Source organism: Engystomops pustulosus, chromosome 9 (assembly GCF_040894005.1).
Source record: "Engystomops pustulosus chromosome 9, aEngPut4.maternal, whole genome shotgun sequence".
Taxonomy (NCBI): domain Eukaryota; kingdom Metazoa; phylum Chordata; class Amphibia; order Anura; family Leptodactylidae; genus Engystomops; species Engystomops pustulosus.
Genome location: NC_092419.1, coordinates 81,875,165 through 81,896,006, shown reverse-complemented (window position 1 = coordinate 81,896,006; position 20,842 = coordinate 81,875,165). Strand labels below are relative to the sequence as shown.

Below are 20,842 nucleotides of genomic sequence, written 5' to 3'. Positions count from 1 at the left end.
ATCTCTCCAGAGATGCTCCATTGGGTTTAGGTCTGGGCTCTGACTGGGCCACTGCTTTGTTATTTTAGCTGTGTGCTTAGGGTCATTATCTTATTGGAGGGTGAACCCCAGTCTGAGGTCCAGGGCACTCTGGAAGAGGATTTCATCCAGGATATCTCTGTACTTGGCCGCATTTATCTTTCTTTCAATTTCAACCATTTAGACAAACTTTAGACACACGTAGACCACGTTCCCTGACATTAACCCTCCACCATTTAAAGGGGAAGGTTACCATCTCAGCAGACATAACCGTCCCTAGCCAATGCCCAAACCCTGCTGGCAGTCATTAGCGCAACAGAAAATTGGAAACTCTTAGCCCAATTGGAAAGTCTAAAAAAATTCTTAGGAATTCTTAGGAAATCTAACATTTGATTTTGAACCAAATCATACAATGAGAATGCTGTAGCTACACTGCAGAAACATATCTTATTTAATCTTATCTAATATCTTATATCTTATTTAATCACTGAACTGTGGTTTTGCTGAAAAAACAGAAAATTATGAGAATGAGGCTATGTGGCTACTCTGGCTACCTCAGCGCTTCGCCCCACCCTAGATATGCATTTCTCCAGCCTTGTCCCACCCAGCATAAGCCGAGAATATGTCATCACTGTGTTGTCCCTGACAAGCAGAAGTAATCAATTGTTGCACCATTCCCCAGCTGCTGTGTATGAGTTATCCATCTCAGGTTGATGAGTCCTGTCTGGACAGTTCAGGAAGCTCCGTATAATGTGCTTATATAGGCAGCCTGCATGCCACCCAGCTTTCCCAAGGCCCTGAATTTAATAATTGTTTTTTTTAGCAAAACCACTTGGTTCAGGGATTAAACAAGATATGTTTCTGTATCAATGTAGCTACAGCATTCTCAAGGTATATTTACTTCACAATGCATAAAAACAAATGGTAGATTTCCTTTAAATTGAACTGAAGTATTCACATATGATGGTGAGTAGATCACAAAACATAATCACCAATCTTCCCAATTTCCCAATCACAAAATACCTGATAACTATAGATTGAAACTGCTGTGAATTTCTTTGATAGACTTTGGAAGGAACGCCTAAACCTGACAGACACTTTATTTGGGATATTCCATGGCATAAAAAGATACTGTACTAGAAATGAAACAAATGTCTGTACTCATCAGTCTCTGGCAGTCAATCTCTTGGAAAAACACATCTGACCAATAACTGGGCAGAAGTTAAAAGTTAGTGTCTAAATAGTTTATTTTAGCTTCAGAAGTATTATATTTTCTTCAAAATCATGTTGACATCCATGCATAGCCGAAAGAAGAGTGTATGATTACTTTCTCCTTAGTCACAAAATCCTATTGGGGTTTCTATGGTCAGAGGTTGGTTTGTTATGATTCCAGACTCTGCTTACTTAGGGGACTTAAACATTTTTTCCTTTCATTCCCGATCTTAGAATAAACCCTTCCGGAAGTGACCCTTCTATATTTACCAGCAGGTCTCCAAGGCCACATCTGGAGCAGATTTTGCTTCTTTGTGATGGTGTGTGAACAAGCAGACCCTAGGGGTGTAGAATGATTTGGGGGTTAGCGCTTTACGCTCCTGGAAACTGGCTCCAGAAACATTGCCCCACCAGGGGCACAAAGGTAGAAGCTCAGACCTTTACATTATACTATATTATAGTATATACTTTTTATTCACTTATGTAGTTTTATATGATTTATTTCTTGGCAACTACCATTAAAAGGAATCAGTCATCAGTTTTGACCACACAAAGCTGAGGGCAGTGTTAGATAGCAGCCCTGGAGAGATGTGTAATTATACCTTTTTGTGTGACAAGACTGTAAGTCTTAATCCAGGTCTGCAGCTCTTGCAAGGGCTCTGGGTGGATGTTCAAGCCTGAAGAGCTTTCTGCTCTTTCTGGTCCTCAGCCGCTCCCCTCTGCTATGAGTAGGATCTGCATCAGGATTTTGGTTGGATAGCAGATGAGAGTAACTCTGGAACAGTTCATTGCAAAGAACAGGAAGCTCTTCAGGCAAAAAGACGCACCCAGAGCACCCCTACCCCTACTTACTACATAAGATATGGTTAAACAGCTCTACAGGGCCTATACATAGCACTGTCTGCAGTTCATCAGAGTCAAAACTGATGATGGATTTAATTTAAATGGAATACTATTACTCAAAAGACATAATCAATTGATTTCTTCCAGTTCTTCCAGTCATAGGCCTTATGCACACAACCACATGTGGCAGCCGTGAGCTAGCCACACAAATTGCAGCTAGCTAACGGACGCCATTGAATTCTACAATATGTGCAATATCCCCCACTTGGGCTTAGCCTTTTTATGTAGCTTGGGGAAAGCCAGAACCCTAAGTACCTGAGTGCGGACTAGAGCTCGTCCTCAGTCACGTTCCTGGAGGAAGAAGCTGAAGATGTATGTTTTTTTCTGGGGCAACCCATATGCATAGGGGTCCCTGTGGTGGTGAATGGGGTGCTTGTCATGGTAACATCCTTGCACAGGGATCACTGAGAGGCAGAGTTTGTAAAGCATTCAACTTACAGTTCATTTATTGGATATTGAAGATATTTATCAGCTGCATTATCACTTCCAAACACTTGAGGTCCCCCTTAGGTTTTACAGAAAACCTGATTGAATGGAGAGAGATGTTGAGTTCGAAACACTAGGTTCACTCTGCTTTGGCAGGGGTGTTGTATATGCGGCTGAGTTTTGGAGAAACGAGCCGCAAACTTTCCCCTGTTTGAGGTCCGTTTCGGCACACGCCATGTGCATGAGGACTTAGGCTACATTCAGACTACTGTATGGAGGACATATATACGGCCGACGTATATACGGCCGATATACGTCCTCCATAGACAGCAATGGGTGCACGGCGCCCTACGGGAGCGGTACGGTGCAGCACACGTGCGGCACCGTACTGCTCCGTACCCGGGAAAAAGATAGGACCTGTCCTATCTTTTCCCGTAATACGGCGCCGTGCGCCATGCATCTCTATGGAGAGGGGCGTGGGTGAGCTGCGCTCACCTCCTCCTCCTCTCCCCGTGCACTGCCGTTGCCCGCTACGGTACGGGCGGGCAACGGCAGTGTGAATATAGCCTTAGTCTAGCATATATTCTGCTAGTGTTCAATTCTAGTAAACTTTAAGTGTCCATAAATATGTAATTTATGAGAGGTCGTGTAGTGGCTGGATTTCACAGACTGATCACGGTGCTTAATTGGCAGTGCCTTATTGTAATCATGACTTGCACTAAAGTAAATGGAGCCCGGTCCATGAAATCCGGCCACTGCAGACTCTAGATTCATAGACCAACCACAGTTTTGTGTTACCTTAGAAATAATTTTAAAATGTTTTACAGCATGTAATAAATGTGAAGTAAGTTATTGCCTCTGTCTGCCTTGCCAGTATGTGTGCCAGTGTCTGTGATCCACGCTCCCACGCTTCTTGTCTCTGCCCGCCTGAAAATATAAGAGAAGGATCTTGCTTGTGCTTGCTTCTAGTGTTGTGCATAAAACCGAGACTACTCCTTGGTGAGTAAGCGTTGTCTGGATACAAAAAGTCAAAAGGGAAGTTTCAACCACTGTTATTACCATAGACCTCTGGAACAACTCACCACGGTGACACCACATGTTGGATGAGATTCCCAGCATGAATTCCAGATCTCCAGAATTCCAGTTTATCAAGAGTGTTCATTATAAAGAATATAAAAGGCCTGAGTAATGACTACTCCATGCAGCCGATTCTTGCTCACCAAGTTAACCATTTCAACACCGGACAACAGCAGCTCCTCAGCAATCAAGTGATCACGGTCCCTGTCTATGTTGTAATATTGATTCTTGGTTTCTGTGGAGATTAAGACTTTATACAACTTTCAATATGATTTCCCTTCCTTATTTACGATGTCTGTGTGATACTTCCCAAATGACGTGTTAGTCACAAACTCCACTACTTTTCTGTGAATCGTATGCTGAGTCATAACAGGCAAGACCAAACTATATTTACTGCAGCTCACATGTCTGCTTTGTGGTATACAAATTAGAGAAGACAAACATAATTCAGTTGTCTTTGTCTCGTACTAAACTAAATCTGTAAAAGTAAAATCTACAGTCATGATGTCACATATACAGGCAGCATGTTATAGAGCAGGAGAAGTTGAGAAGATTGTACATACATTGCATCATTGCATCACATTTTCTTGATCACAGTGGGGCTCATTTACTAAGGGGCCGTGGGACCGCGATTCCATCGGGTTTCCCGAATATTTCAATTGAGGTTTTTGGCGCACGCAATTGGATTCGTGCACATCGGCTCCGGCTTGCCCACAACAGAAATGGGGGGGGCGTGGCCGTCGGACAACCCGACGGATTCGGACAATTTCGGAATTTAAAAACGGAATTGTGTCGCAAGACACGCACTCACATACACCAGGAAGAAGAAAGTGAACTCCGGCGGACCTCGGCGCAGAAGCGACAGATGCAGGAACTCGGGCGCACGGGCTTAGTGAATCGTGACAGACACGAAACTTCGTGGGACAACGCACCGTGGGATTGCGACAAAACCGGGTAAGTAAATGTGCCCCATCATTTGTGCTGGTATCACAACTCAACTGTATGGAATTAATTAGAATTTAGTTGCCATCCGAGTACTACCTATAGTCAGATGTGGTGCTGTTTTTGGAAACAAGCTGTCGTGTTTTTCAAACCTTGGAAACCCCTTTTAAGCCTCAGTTATCCAAAAATTTCTATACAGGTACTCCTTTTACTATCCCTTACCCATGAACTGCTTAACAGGGAACCTGTGACCAGGAGACCTATTTTTAGCACTCCCCCAGTCCCCACAGAGCATAGTACATACACTGCCAAAGTGTTTTTGTATAAAAAATAGGTTTTACAGAAAAAAGATATGTTATATTGTACCTTTCATTAGCATCTGCTGTGTGACTAGGCAGTTGCCCAATAGGAGGGGCTGGAAAGGAGCAGTTTCCCCCCACCCTTGGGAAACATGTGACCTTTTCAAATATATGAATAACTCCCATCACTCGGGATTGGCTGTAGAGGAGCAGGGGGCGTCGCTAAGCCCAGTGATGGTGTTTTCATATATTTGAAAAGGTCACATGGAGAAGCTGTTCCCCAAGGGTGGGAGGGAAACTGCTCCTTTCCAGCCCCTCCCAAAAGGCAACTGACTAGTCACACATCAGATGCTAATGACATGTACAATATAACATATCTTTTTTTCTGTAAAACCTATTTTTTATACAAAGACACTTTGGCAGTGTATGTACTTTGCTCTGTGGGGACTGGGGGAGTGCTAAAAATGGGTCTCCTGGTGACAGGTTTCCTTTAAGTCAGTTTTATTTTTCATATGGTCCTTAAAATCCTAAACTTCTATTTCTCTTCCCAGATTGTGCTCCTGCATAAATTTGATCTGTTAAAGGAAATGTACCATCAAAACCCATTATGATAAGCCAGGGGCACCTACTTATAAGAAGATTAGCACAGTCACAGTACCTGGATCTATATTTGTTATCCACCTTCCTTCTAAAATAAACGTATATCTATGTTAATGAGCCCAAAGGGCTCTGGGGAGGGAATAAACAGAGCCCCTCGGTGTAGTAGCTGCACAGGCTATTGTATTATCTCCCCCTCTGCTCCCTAATCACTTCACCCCACAGAAGATCATTACAGTCACAGTGTCTATGATATACATGTCCCTGGTTTATCATGCTTGCTTGTTATTGACCTCCCTTATAAATAATTAGAAAGGCAATTGCTTTTTTCCCCTTCTGATGAATTAACTCTAAACTGCTATTAATATGTAGAACTGATCCTGCGCTGCATAATACAACATCTCTCTTTTTCTATTACAGCTGTTTGTATCTCAAAAGGACAGGAAAACTGAAGGTAGGTTGTGCACCTCAGATACAAAGAACTTATTTGTCTGTATGTATGTAGTGATATCACCTTCATAGTGCAGTTTAGGTTGTATTCATGTGGTGTGCTTGGGCATGATGAAAGAACTTATCAGGAGACAATGCATGTGGTTTTGGTGTGGAGCGTGTGGTTTTGGTGTGGCTTTTTACCTATAAAAGCTTTTTAAAAATGACATAGTTTATTCATCATGGCACATAAGGTATAACCCATGGCAGCGTTGGCATTTCTAGGGCTTCAAGCAAAGTTATGCTCAGGTTTCTTCTGCTTTACAGCTGATCAGATGAGTGGACCAGATGGAAGGTCATCAAGCTAAATTTCTGCGTTAGTAACCATACCTGGGCAAGTGCCGGGGTCCCGGGCTGCTGGGCTGGGGGGCCCACAGAGGGCTGTACATAAGGAGTCCATGGAGGTGCTGTTTCTAATGAATCCATAGGTTATGAGGGGGGCTTTATATAAAATAACCATTATGGGGCTGTTAGGTATAATAAACTAGGGAATATTTTAGGGAACAAGAGACTATGGGGCAGATTTACTTACCCGGTCCATTCGCGATCCAGTGGCGCGTTCTCTGTGGAGGATTCGGTTCTTCCGGAGATTCACTAAAGTAGTGCGCCCAATGTCCACTAGGTGTCGCTGCTGCGCTGAATTCCGTCGGAATTCACTGAAGTTCAACAAACCAGGCCAGGTGCAGGTAAGCCCATGTCAAGCAACACTTTTTTTTTTTTAAAATGTGGCCTTTTTTTCCGAATCCGTCGGGTTTTTGTACGGCCACGCCCCCCCCCCCCCCGATTTCCGTCGAATGCACGCTGGTGTATACTCTGGTGTATACTGGTTTGTGAGATCTCTTTAATGTACTGATGCACAGGGGTTCGGTACTGTGCTGTATTCAGTGAAAAGTAATGATAAGCCCGTTAAAATTTGGGTAAGGCCTAGTTTGGTCAAACCAAACTAGGATTTGAATTTATATGATTTTATATGATGCTGATAACATACACAAAGCAATGATAACACAGCTCTGCCTACACCAAACACTTGTCACTTTTGTATGGTCAAAACTGTTGACGGATTCCCTTTAAACTACTGGAGTATAAGCCTAGTTTTTCCGCACAAAAAAATGTGCTGAAAACCCAAACTCGGCTTATACTCGAGTAAAAAAATATAGGTTTTACCAGGTTTTTTGTGATAAAATTAGGGGCCTCGGCTTATACTTGGATCGGCTTATACTCGAGTATATACGGTATATTGCCACTGATGTAGTTTATTGCACTACGTTGTTTGCGGCCTGTAAAGATCCCAAAAGCCCTAGTTCTTGTGACCTATTATAGGAAGATTACACGCACACGAATGTGTGACCCCCCCCTGGCCTTCACCACGGCACACAACTGACGCCATGGACATACACGGCACTGTAACATGGGGAAAGATAGGACATGCCCTATATTTTCTCCGTGTACAGAGCGGTACGGTGTCGTACGTGTGGCCGTACATACATCCCCCCCGACGGTCGTGTGCATGGAGCCTTTTTGGGAAAAATCACACATATTTCCATCATTAAATGTAATTAAACAGTAAAATATACTTAAAAAACTAGGAGGCACTTTCTTCATTTTTTTTTCTATTTTGGGGGTAGGGGATAATCAGGATAATTGCTGACTTCTTATTACAGAAATGACAGAGCCCCAGACACAGATGTAATGGTGCTAGTGGGGCTAAGTTATTGATACATCATGATTGATGATGCCTGTCATTAATGGACTTGGGAAGGTCAGGACAGTTATGGGAGATGACTGAAGTGGCTGGTGTGATGTGAGAGACGTCAACGCTTCAACCTCAGGTCACCTCTCACTAACATTTCACAGTCATGGGTGTCTGGACAGAACATGTGGTGGCCTCCATAGTTTCAATATGATTTTAGTGGATATGTTGTAGTTTCTCTTCAGTATTTTACTAAAGAGGGATTAGGGTATTACTAGTGTATTATTCTTCCATTAGTGTTTTTGCATTTTTCATGTTTTCACTCAAGTTTACCTAATAACATTACAGACCACCACGAAAGCATCCCAATGCGCGATTAACAGTCAGCTTTCTAAAGTTGGGGTTTGTAATGTTACTGCCATCACAACTTTCGTCTACATCTACTGTTGCTCTCACTGCCTGAAACCAGATTGGAAATAGTAGAAGATTAGGCTGTCTGTAGCCTATAACCATGGAGGCTATGTTATAGGTATGGATAGGAGCTGTGGACACAAAACAGTAAGATACTCTAGTGATAGATGTATTTGAAGCAACATAAATGTAGATACTTTGCAACTTCTACTGTACTCCAATTTGAAAATAAATGCAGAGACGCCTTAAAGGAAACCTACCACCCTGTAGGCTATTTAATGCTGATGCCGGCACATACTTTAGTTAGGCACGGCGATCTTTAGTTTAGCTAAAAAAATTATTAACTTACATATGTAAATAGCCCTCAGGTGCTTCCGATCTTTAAATATTCCCGCCTCCTTCACTGTACCCGTCCTCCTTCGGGTGCCGAGAGCCGTGACGTCACCAAGCTCTCTGCACCTATTGCCCGCCGGCTTTGCAAGAGTTAGTATCTGCGCATGAGCGATAGGTGACGTCACGGCTCTCGGCACCTGAAGGAGGACGGGTACAGTGAAGGAAGCGGGAATATTTAAAGATCGGAAGCCATCGCCCTTCCGAAGATGACGTAGGGTAGCACCGGAGGGCTATTTACATATGTAAGTTAATCGTTTTTTTAAGCTAAACTAAAGATTGCCGTGCCTAACTAAAGTATGTGCCGGCATCAGTATTAAATAGCCTACCGTGTGGTCTGCTTGCATGATTGAGCAGTGGTAGGTTTCCTTTAAGGGGGTTTCTTACCCCTTTGGGTGAATGCACACTGGTGTGTACATTCTGTGTTTATTTTTATGTCCCTTATGCTTCCCGTGTTCTGTTTTTTTTTTGCCATGTCCGCAAAAATAACTAACCAGGTGGTTAGAAGACACCTGGTTACCCAGCATCATTAGCTGAAAAAAAAATGGACTGTTATCAGTAGTTTTTTTTGATTTCCCATTGACCTCTATTGCCTTCTGTCATCCGCAAGCATGAAAAACAATAGATTCTAAATTTTAAACTCTAAACAGCATTCCAGTAAAATAAAAATGAAATGTGATAAAACCCATAGATAAGAATGGTTCAGTAAAGCTTCCATGGAAATCACGAGTCAGAGTCATGGATGAGAAAAACAACGCCACTGTGAAAGAACCCTTAAGCATTTTCGTTGTAGTTATCATAGGTCTCAGTATCAGATGAAGGCCAACACCCTATTAGCACTCTGTTGGTATCTAGGGCTCCTGTATAAGTATTTCCACCCAAAAGTTAATAGTATCCAAAATACATGAAGGGTCACAAAACATGGAAACATACTGGTGTGATGAGTAGCCATGGCTTTGGCGGTCTGGCACCCCTAGTTGTACCTGTGTTGCCTCTCATTGCTGGGATTTGAATGGACATTTTTCAGCAGTATTATGCTTTCCCACAAGCAAGGGTTATGGAGGAATGTCTTTCTTGCCTTTTCCGGACACCAGATTTACATCCACTCTAGAATTTATAGGACCAGCTGGGATGTCACCATAACCCTATACCCAACCTTATCTTAACTTGTATCTAGACAAAGGCCAGCCCAACAGATTACTTCAACCTCCTTTCTATTGTACAATTTTCCCCAATAAGCTTTTCCTGTCACTCTCATAGTATAATACTGTATCTTACATATACACTCACCAGCCACTTTATTAGGTACACCTGTCCAACTGCTCGTTAACACTTTCTAAATAATTTCTAATCAGCCAATCACATGGTGGCAACTCAGTGCATTTAGGCATGTAGACATGGTCAAGACAATCTCCTGCAGTTCAAACCGAGCATCAGTATGGGGAAGAAAGGTGATTTGAGTGCCTTTGAACGTGGCATGGTTGTTGGTGCCAGAAGGGCTGGTCTGAGTATTTCAGAAACTGCTGATCTACTGGGATTTTCACGCACAACCATCTCTAGGGTTTACAGAGAATGGTCCGAAAAAGAAAAAACATCCAGTGAGCAGCAGTTCTGTGGGCGGAAATGCCTTGTTGATGCCAGAGGTCAGAGGAGAATGGGCAGACTGGTTTGAGCTGATAGAAAGGCAACAGTGACTCAAATCGCCACCCGTTACAACCAAGGTAGGCAGAAGAGCATCTCTGAACGCACAGTACGTCGAACTTTGAGGCAGATGGGCTACAGCAGCAGAAGACCACACCGGGTGCCACTCCTTTCAGCTAAGAACAGGAAACTGAGGCTATAATTTGCACAAGCTCATTGAAATTGGACAGTAGAAGATTGGAAAAACGTTGCCTGGTCTGATGAGTCTCGATTTCTGCTGCGACATTCGGATGGTAGGGTCAGAATTTGGCGTCAACAACATGAAAGCATGGATCCATCCTGCCTTGTATCAACGGTTCAGGCTGGTGGTGGTGGTGTCATGGTGTGGGGAATATTTTCTTGGCACTCTTTGGGCCCCTTGGTAACAATTGAGCATCGTTGCAACGCCACAGCCTACCTGAGTATTGTTGCTGACCATGTCCATCCCTTTATGACCACAATGTACCCAACATCTGATGGCTACTTTCAGCAGGATAATGCGCCATGTCATAAAGCTGGAATCATCTCAGACTGGTTTCTTGAACATGACAATGAGTTCACTGTACTCAAATGGCCTCCACAGTCACCAGATCTCAGTCCAATAGAGCATCTTTGGGATGTGGTGGAACGTGGATGTGCAGCCGACAAATCTGCGGCAACTGTGTGATGCCATCATGTCAATATGGACCAAAATCTCTGAGGAATGCTTCCAGCACCTTGTTGAATCTATGCCACGAAGAATTGAGGCAGTTCTGAAGGCAAAAGGGGGTCCAACCCGTTCACATAGAGTTTCACTTTATTCCACTAACAATTTCTTGGTGCATAATTTTCCTGCCAATGGTTGCATATTCTTGTGGGTTACACACTACATAGTAGACATACTTTGATGTCCACCAGACAGCCTGTCTCATGACTGTACCTACCTAGTAGGATTGGATTACCTCTCGCCTTTACCATGTGCTGTGGTTATCATTTACTTTCGACATTGTTTTGAAAACCAGCTGTTACTCCCCATAGACAAATACTTTGGAGCTGACCGTAAATAAAGTAGACTACTATGACTTTACCTTATGGTTCACAATGATGAATGTGCTGGACAGTATGCAGGCCTGGGCTGTCTGGCAGACGTGTGAATCTTCAAAGGAACGGGTGTATGTGAAGAGGCGAAAAGGGGGGAGGTCTGTGGTGCTAATGGGCTTTGAGGTGTGTAGGTCATATGGTGTTAGAAGTTCACTTTGGAATGGTTTATCCCATTTAAGTATACTTGTCTTGTAGTAAAATGTACAATACACTGGTAAATGTGGATCTACATCTCCCAAAAATCAAAAAGCCCTCTGCTTTTAGGTGTCTGGTTCTCTTCTGACACCGAATGCAATAAGAATGCAATAAAATAGAAGTATCTCACTGTATTATTGCGCCAGTGTTAGGACTAAATTCGATGCAATGGATACTAACTTATTCAGCCAGACTTAGATGTGGGATCAGAGTATATGGTCTTTTACAGGCTCCCTACATAGGACTCCAGCTCCTGTATTATACAATATTGAGGCATTATCCTGGAATACAGCCCAGGCAATGTGAAAGCTAGGACTGCTGCACTGACAAGACCAGATCATGTTTTAGGAACATTTGCTGATGTTGGCCAGGGTTGCCCACTGTTGTGCATGTACACACTTGTTGTAATATAATACATTTATACAACAGTGCCAAGAAAGCATTAGGGGCACTCTTACCATTCACATGGTTTACAAGAAGCAGGCACAGTTTATTTTCGCAGGAGAGTAGAATAGCCAGTAGTGACTGAATGGAAAGTTCTTTTTTACAAGTGTTTTATTTGTTCTCACTGTCACAGATTGATCTTCACAGCTGTTGCTTGTCCACTACACTGCGGTCCCCCGGGGAATCTGTTATGCAGGCTCTTCCTCCCCCACTACTTATTTTTGACAGCCCTGTGTGTACATGAAGTGTATGAGGAAAGGGGGATTCTAGGGAGGAGCAGAAGCCAAATGCAGAAGAGAAGTGACAGCTGGGGACACATCCTGATGACTGTATCACATGAAGTCTGCTCCGCAATGCTGGGGACATTCATAGATACTACGGATAAAGATAGCACGGAGGAAGTGAAAGTGGGATTGTGTGGGGAGAAGTGCGCGGAGACAATAGAGAACAATGTCAGGCCAAGCATTGTGTAAAGGCCACATCATGTTCTCCATTGTGTCGTGTCATGTAGTACCTGGAACCACGTGTCAGTAGCACTAGCACAGCAGGAGCACCCCACAAGGCCTGCTCTGGCCCAATTGTCTAGACATTACAATACGCCCCTTGCCCAGCTGTCATGTCATCAATGTAGAGATAATAATAATAATAATAATAATAATAAGAGATCCTGGACAGAAGCTATTGTAATAAACAACCAATGCTATGGGTCATCAGAGTATCTAAATATACAAATGGGATGTACATGCTGGATATATGGTCATCACAGAGGATATGTTTCAGTTATATCCAATTCAGGAAAAGCAGACTGTTCACTAAAATTTAAATTACACTCCCATGGAAATTGGCATCCATCTTACCCAGAATCCTGAAAAGCCTGACTCTGTCTCTTGGAATATTTTCAATATAGGAGTCTACAAGTGTCATGGCCATATGGATACCACTCCGCTTGCCCAGGAGCAGATCTAATTCGAGGTCTGTTTACACAAGATACCTATAAAGGTACATCGGGTGGTAGGTGCATCTATAGGACGTGAGCATAGCCCCAGCAGTCTCTTTGACCCTCCTACCAAATGTCTTCGGCACACAGGTTTCGGAGACGAGGGAGCGCAGCTACGAGGAGCTGCGCACCGAAGACATCTGGTAGGAGGGTCAAAGAGGCTGCTGAGGCATGAAGTAGCCGTGTTGTGTAGCCTCAGCTTGGGCTATTCCACACCCCAGTAGCCTCTTTACACAATTTGCATATTAGGGAATTAAAAGCTAGCAAAATATGCGGGCTATCCTCATGTCCTATAGATGCACCTACCACCCAATCTACCTTTATAGGTAGATCCGCGGTAGTAGGTTCCCTTTAACCACTCGCCCCCTCAGGTTGAAGGATGAAATGACCTTTCTAGAATTCCTTCACCTAATTACCTGTAAAAACAATATCCCCCAAAGTCAGGCAAATATGACTCTTCTCGCCTCATTTTCACATGAGATAAGAGGTAGTGTCACTTCAGAAGCCCCTATCTTCTGTGCACTAGTTCTTATATACACACTTTTGTGTCAAATTAAAGATATTGGTCAGGCTTATGGCTTTGTGATCTACAGAACTGTAGATGCAGGCGGCTAAAGACATAGCTGTAATGCAAGCTGCAGATATTATCTACTCACCCACCTGTTATTTAACTGCCTGTATGTCCATGTCTGTAGATCACAGAGCCATATGCTGGATGTGATCTGAAAGATAAGATTCTTATCTTTAATATGACACAAAATGCATGTTTATAGTCACTATATAGCCAAAGATAGGGGCTTCTGAAGTGTCACTACCCCTGCAACCACTAAACTTGACTCATTTCATGTAGAAGAGTCATATTTTGACATTTTATACCCTATCTAAGACTAGTAGTTTAATGGGGTAAAACTTGATGACAGGTTCCCTTTAAAGGGGTTTTCCTGGATTATTTTAATATTATAAAATGAAAGAAATGTCTATCCTCTCCTCCCGTCCAGTCCAGTATAGCGCCTTCTGTGTGGCTACACAGTGTCACATTGATGGCGTGTGACTGCTGCTGCTTATCACAGACCTTATCTAAAAACCTTTGAGGCCAGTGATAGGCTATAGCGGACATGGTGTCAAGGTTATGTCACCACTGTAGCCTTTGTTTACAGTGCTGGGAGACATTTTATACTAATTTATGACATTATTTTAGTAATTTTTTTTTTCAATTTGACAAAAAAAGTAAATCTGTTCTGTTCCCATAGGTTTCTTTACACCGGACTGACAATAATTGGCCGGATAATATTTCATATCAATGTTTAGTCCCGATCAATGCCGCTTGTATACAATATAGGCATATGTGATGCTAGGATTCCCTGTATGATTACACTATGAGGTTATAGCCCACTCCTGGCATTATATATTACTATTATTTAGTGTTTTTTTTTGTCCATATTTTTTGGACTGAATAAGCCCTTATGTTTTGTTACTTTTTGTCACAATTTTTCCAGGAGTACCACATAATTGTGTCAAAATTGTGATTTCACTATAGTCGTGGTGAAAGTAGATAAGACGAACCAAGAACCTGGAGAGGTATAAATTTAGCATAGGCTTCATGTTACGCCTCTGTAGACAGATGTTAGGCTACAGGAGGCGGGTGTGGGGGGAAGGAGGGTGTCATGCCCTCATGTTAGTATACTGAGCAGTGGAAACATTCAGGGTTTGCTGCTGTAGTGGACTGTGTGAGGGTCCTGGCACACACCGGGCACATATATACAATATATACAGTGGCGTACACACACAGATGCTATATATAGAAGCTCCTGCCCCCAGGCTGTGTGTACAGGCAGACGCGTGTAGCCAGGGAGCCTGACACATCACAGTCACACTTTCCAGTCTCCTGATGGAGGCTGCTGCTGGGCGCTCTGCCTCCCGGGGGCTCCTCCTTAACTTGCCTGGACGTGGATTTTAGGGGGGATTGTTGTGAGGAAATGAGCTGCAAGATGACCCAAGAAAGGAGCAGGATGTATAAAGCACAGCTCAGGGACAGAGCATCCAAGACCTGGAGACGCCTGAAGAAGAGACTCTCTGCCCCCTTAGACCCAGGTGAGGAATGAGATCCAGTACTTACGTATAGAAATATACGTATACAAACCGTATAGTAATGATCCTTATCACTATGTATGCCGTTATTTCTGACCTCTGCTGTATAGTTATAGCTGTGGGATCTCTGTACCCAGTGTGCCAACAGCACAGTCTATTTGTCCATTACAGTCTGTGGGCACATTGTTGTATATGTTAGATTATTTTCCTGGCACAGTTAGCCTTAGTGAAAGTATGGTGACATTTGTACCATGCCATGAATATTGCCATGTCACATTTAATAACTGACTTTATAATCATGTTGTGACCTGCGTGTAACTGCAACTCAACCGGTTATAGGAAATCCAAACCTGATGGATTATAGGTCACAAATCACATACAACTTTACTAGCAAAGTGTAAAATTAGCTGCTTTAGAGGCCAAATCACAGCTAAAAGGTATAAAGATACCGCAGGGTAAGGGATATGTGTATGATCCATGGTTCCATCACTGTCAACTCTATGGGAAAGAACAAGTACATGACCTACACCCTATTCAATTTGGGGTCATGGGATCCCTATCCTCCTTATCAATCGGCAGGATAGACTCTTATTTACTATACTGAGTTGTTCATGCAACATCTCCTGTAATTTAAGGTTTATAAAACATGGTGAGGAAAAGATCTGGGAACATTTGGGCTAATAATATTGTATCTAATTGTTCTTTCAAGCACTGATATAACAGTACCAGTAACCAATAACAGTAACAGTAAAGTGCCCATTCTCCAATCACTATTTAGTAGTATTTGTCTCAGTAAATTAAAGAGTTTTCCATTTAAGTACAGCATTATGATATACTTTTATGATGAAATCCATACTATTTTAGGACCTCTGTACACTGTCAGTGAATGGAACACTCAGGGGCAGATTTACTTTCCCGGCCCATTCGCAATCCAGCGGCGCGTTTTGTGTGGTGGATTCGGGTCCGGCCGGGATTTATTAAGGTAGTTCCTCCGACGTCCACCAGGTGGCGCTGCTGCACTGAAGAGCATCGGAACGCACTGGAATACACCGAGCCGGGCTGAGTGAAGGTAAGTGCAATTTTCGCGACACATTTTTTTTAAAAATGCAGCGTTTTTTCCGAATCCGTCGGGTTTTCGTTTGGCCACGCCCCCCGATTTCCGTCGCATGCATGCCAGCGCCGATGCTCCACAATCCGATCGCGTGCGCCAAAATCCCGGGGCAATTCAGGGGAAATCGGCGCAAATCGGAAATATTCGGGTAACACGTCGGGAAAATGCGAATCGGGCCCTCAGTAAATGCCCCCCTGTTTACAAATGTGTACAGACCTAATTCTGCACAAGTGAGGGCTTGTTACAATGGGACACACGTATTATAAGTCTGGTCTATTGCGCATGTTTTTTACATTTTTTTGGCTGTTCTGATGTATCTTAGTTGTTTTTCCTTTTTAATACACATGACATTTGAGAAGTCAAGGTCTGTGGTGAGGCTACAACTTGTTTAACAAAAGTCACAAAAAGTCTACAAAAAACAACAATCAAGCCTAAGCTATTTCCTACGCCTGGTAGGGGGCAGGTGTGGATGGGCACCAAATTTGCGCTTTTCACATCTGGAATCAAGTCATATCTCAGAGAATACTACAGAAAACTCGACAATGAAGGGACTTTGAAGCAAGATTGTCTTAGATGCAGAAGTAATGCCATAAAAGTCGCAATTAAAGAAGAAAAAGAAAAGCCAAAAATATGACACATGTGCCCCAATGTGTCAGAGTATGTGTTCAGCTCCCAGACAGCCGACTAGACCAGTGCTTGGTATCAGTGTAGGTAGTAGTTTATAGGATATAGCAGTCTGTAGCTACCAGAGAGTTGTCTGGAGCAATGTTAAAATCACATCACAAAACCTCAGGGGTATCCTGATAAACTGTCATGTATCTATTAACCCCTTGGTGCCCATGCACATGTATCTACAGTGCATTACAAATACACCAGGGCACATTTATCTTAAGTCTGAGCACCTGCTTTTTGGCTTTTCTGCAGGTTAGATGTGTTTTAGTGGTTTTTACTTATTAATACATTTGGCGTTTGAGGAGTTTTGTTGAATTTGCAATTTTTTTAACAAAAGTCACAAAAAGTACTCCAAAGAGTAGCAACCAGCTCTAAGTAGGGGAAAGATGCGGATTTTCACTAGAATGTAAGACTTTTTTTTGCTACTTTTTAAAAGAGGTGCAACTTTTTTTTCACATTTGAAATCTGGTAATAACTCGAACACTGCAGAAAACTAGACGGCGGTGAACTTTGAAGGGATATTGTCTTAGGAGCAAAATAAGTTGCAAAAGTGCACCTGCCCCAGGATCAGTCACAAACTAGTCAAAAACTAATACACAGTAGACGTGTATGTAATCAAGACTGCAGCATTTGTGCGTTGCGGGTCATTCCCTCTATCATATTGTCAGTGTTGCTATATAGTCTGATAGGGCCTTTCAGGTCTGCAATCTCTGTACTTTGTATTAATATTTGTAAAAGTGCACCTGTCAGGGCTATGCTGATAGGAACAATATACTGCAGTGTGGAGATCACACAATAGTGAGATTACATACATAGTGAGACTAAACAAAGTAGAAACAAAAAGTGAAAAACATGTGTTACAAAATATAATTTAGCAAAAACTCATATCCTATCCCCCAATTATAAAATATGTAACTATCTTAAAAAAGTAGTGAAGTCCTGAAAAAAGGAGGCCTGAATTGCTGTTTGTCATGACCTTGTCTCTCAAAAACGTAATAAAAATTGAAAGAAACGTCTTAAATTCTCCAAAATTCTGCCAATATATATATGTCCCCCAGAAAACAAATCTAGTTGTTACAACATGACAGCACAACATAAAAAGCTACATAAAATTTGTCATCACTGTACTTGGTATGACTGGCAGAATAGAGTTAAAATATCATCTAAGTTGCACAGTGAACATCTTAATAACAAAGCCCTACAAAAAAATAACTTTGCCCCCCCCCCTTCCAAATAAATGAATAAATGAACACCTTTTTTTTAGTACAAGTATTTACTTCAAAATAATCCTAAAGTCTAAATTACAAAAAAAAATCCCAACTACATCTATGGGGAAACAGCTCTGCCTTCTAGGGAAGAACACTAGGGGGCGCATACTCTCTTTGGGTTTTGTAAAAAGTATTTTTTTTTTTTGTCCAGAAAAGCTGAGTCTCATAATCGTCATCAGTTTTGCATTAAGACATGCCAGAGAGGTTTTGTGCGAGCTGCGGCATCTGTTTAGTCTTGGGCGGCACATGCCTGTTTGGATGTGGGGCAGCTGTGTCAGGGGACGCTGAACAGGTGTCAGATCTGTGGGGTTTAACATTACAGAATACATAGTGTCCTACAAAGCTGCGTCCTGTGGATATGCAACGTCCGCATGTCACAGATTACTTGCATCGGATCCACATAAAGATCTGATTGTCTGCTATATTACATAAAGAAGGGTCTGCCAGGTGTCAGCATAATGGACGTGTCATTGTGATGTCAATAGAGGAATGGCCACATAGGCACAATGCTTTTCTGTACTGAAGAAGAAGCCCAGCACAGATCCGGATATCCATGAGGTCCCCGCTGTCTATCCAACTATTTAGATGGAGGTCCTGGCGTTCTCTTATCCAGGGGTCACATCTTTCCTCCAATGAGAGAAAGCTATAAAAATAATATGATTAAAATAAATCTTTATTTCTATAGCTCCATAATTTTCTGCAGCAATACACAGATTATGGGGTAGAAAAAAAAATAAGACATTAAAGAGTAATTACATTGTCAAAAGAAACAATAGGAGGTGAGGTCCCTGCTCACAAGAGCTTACAATCTCTGAGCCAGTTGTAAAATCATTATTCTGTCAGGATGTCAATGACAAAGTAACCATTTAGCAGATCAGGAAAAGGGGAATACAGACTTGTGGCTATTCAGTTTGGAAAAAAGTTTCTAATTACAATGTAAATATATCTGAATGGGCAGATTTCTGCGTTTTATACCTAGATCTGTGGTCAGGACAAGGGGGCGTCAACTATGCCTAGAGGCAGTTCTACCACTGCATAGACAGTCAGGGGGCCTCGTCTACACCTAGAGGAGAGGAGGTTCCACCATCACCATAGACAGGGGGCATCCTCTACACCTAGAGGAGAGGAGGTTCCACCATCACCATAGACAGGAGGGATCCTCTACACCAAGAGGAGAGGAGGCTCTACCATCACCATAGACACGGGGCATCGTCTACACCTAGAGGAGAGGAGGTTCTACCATCACCATAGACAGGGGGCATCCTCTACAACTAGAGGAGAGGTGGTTCTACCATCACCATAGACAGGGGCATCCTCTACACATAGAGGAGAGGAGGTTTTACCATCACCATAGACAGGGGGCATCCTCTACACCTAGAGGAGAGGAGGTTCTACCATCACCATAGACAGGAGGTATCCTCTACACCTAGATGAGAGGTGGTTCTACCATCACCATAGACAGGAGGCATCCTCTACACCTAGAGGAGAGGAGGTTCTACCATCGCCATAGACAGGAGGCATCCTCTACACCTAGAGGAGAGGCGGTTCTACCATCACCATAGACAGGAGGCATCCTCTACACCTAGAGGAGAGGTTTACCATCACCATAGACAGGGGGCATCCTCTACACCTAGAGGAGAGGCAGTACTACCATCACCATAGACAGGGGGCATCCTCTACATCTAGAGGAGAGGCGGTTCTACCATCACCATAGACAGGGGGCATCCTCTACATCTAGAGGAGAGGCGGTTCTACCATCACCATAGACAGGGGGCATCCTCTACATCTAGAGGAGAGGCGGTTCTACCATCACCATAGACAGGGGGCATCCTCTACACCTAGAAGAGAGGCCATTCTCCCATCACCATAGACAGGGGGCATTCTCTACACCTAGAGGAGAGGTGGTTCTACAATCACCATAGACAGGGCACATTCTTTACACCTAGAGGAGAGGCGGTTCCACCATCACCATACACAGGAGGCATCCTCTACACCTAGAGGAGAGGCCATTCTCCCATCACCATAGACAGGGGGCATTCTCTACACCTAGAGGAGAGGTGGTTCCACCATCACCATAGACAGGGGGAATCCTCTATAACTAGAAGAGAGGAGGTTCTACCATCACCATAGACAGGGGGCATACTCTACACTTAGAGGAGAGGCGGTTCTACCATCACCATAGACAGGGGGCATCCTCTACACCTAGAGGGGAGGCAGTTCCACCATCACCATAAACAGGGGGAAACCTCTACTTATAGAGGAGAGGCTGTTCTACCATCACCATAGACAGGGGCATCCTCTACACCTAGAGGAGAGGTGGTTCTACCATCCCCATAGACAGGGGGCATCCTCTACACTAGAGGAGAGGTAGTTCTACCATCACCATAGAGAGGGGGTATCCTCTACACCTAGAGGAGAGGCAGTTCCACAATCACCATAGACAGGGGCATCCTCTACACCTAGAGGAGAGGCAGTTCTACCATATCCATAAACAGGAGGCATCCTCTACACCTAGAGGAGAGGAGGTTCTACCATCACCATAGACAGGGTGCATCTACTACAACTAGAGGAGAGGAGGTTCTACCATCACCATAGACAGGGGGCATCCTCTACACCTAGAGGAGAGATGGTTCTACCATCACCATAGACAGGGGGCATCCTCTACACCTAGAGGAGAGATGGTTCTACCATCACCATAGACAGGGGGCATCCTCTACACCTAGAGGAGAGATGGTTCTACCATCACCATAGACAGGGGGCATCCTCTACACCTAGAGGAGAGGTGGTTCTACCATCACCATAGACAGGGGGCATCCTCTACACCTAGAGGAGAGGAGGTTCTACCATCACCAT

At 43.3% G+C, this 20,842-nt stretch overlaps 1 protein-coding gene across 2 annotated transcripts in view; it reads left to right on the top strand.

Annotated features, from left to right (window-relative positions):
* STARD8 (StAR related lipid transfer domain containing 8) overlaps nt 1-20,842 on the top strand; it is a 99,389-nt gene that overhangs the window by 8,984 nt on the left and 69,563 nt on the right. The window contains exon 2 of one of the 2 annotated variants that reach the window (XM_072125867.1): nt 5,895-5,928. In XM_072125867.1, the coding sequence (XP_071981968.1) occupies nt 5,895-5,928 (34 nt within the window). Of the gene's footprint in view, nt 1-5,894; nt 5,929-14,623; nt 14,942-20,842 lie in introns of those variants that run through there. The other variant, XM_072125866.1, reaches the window with a different exon arrangement.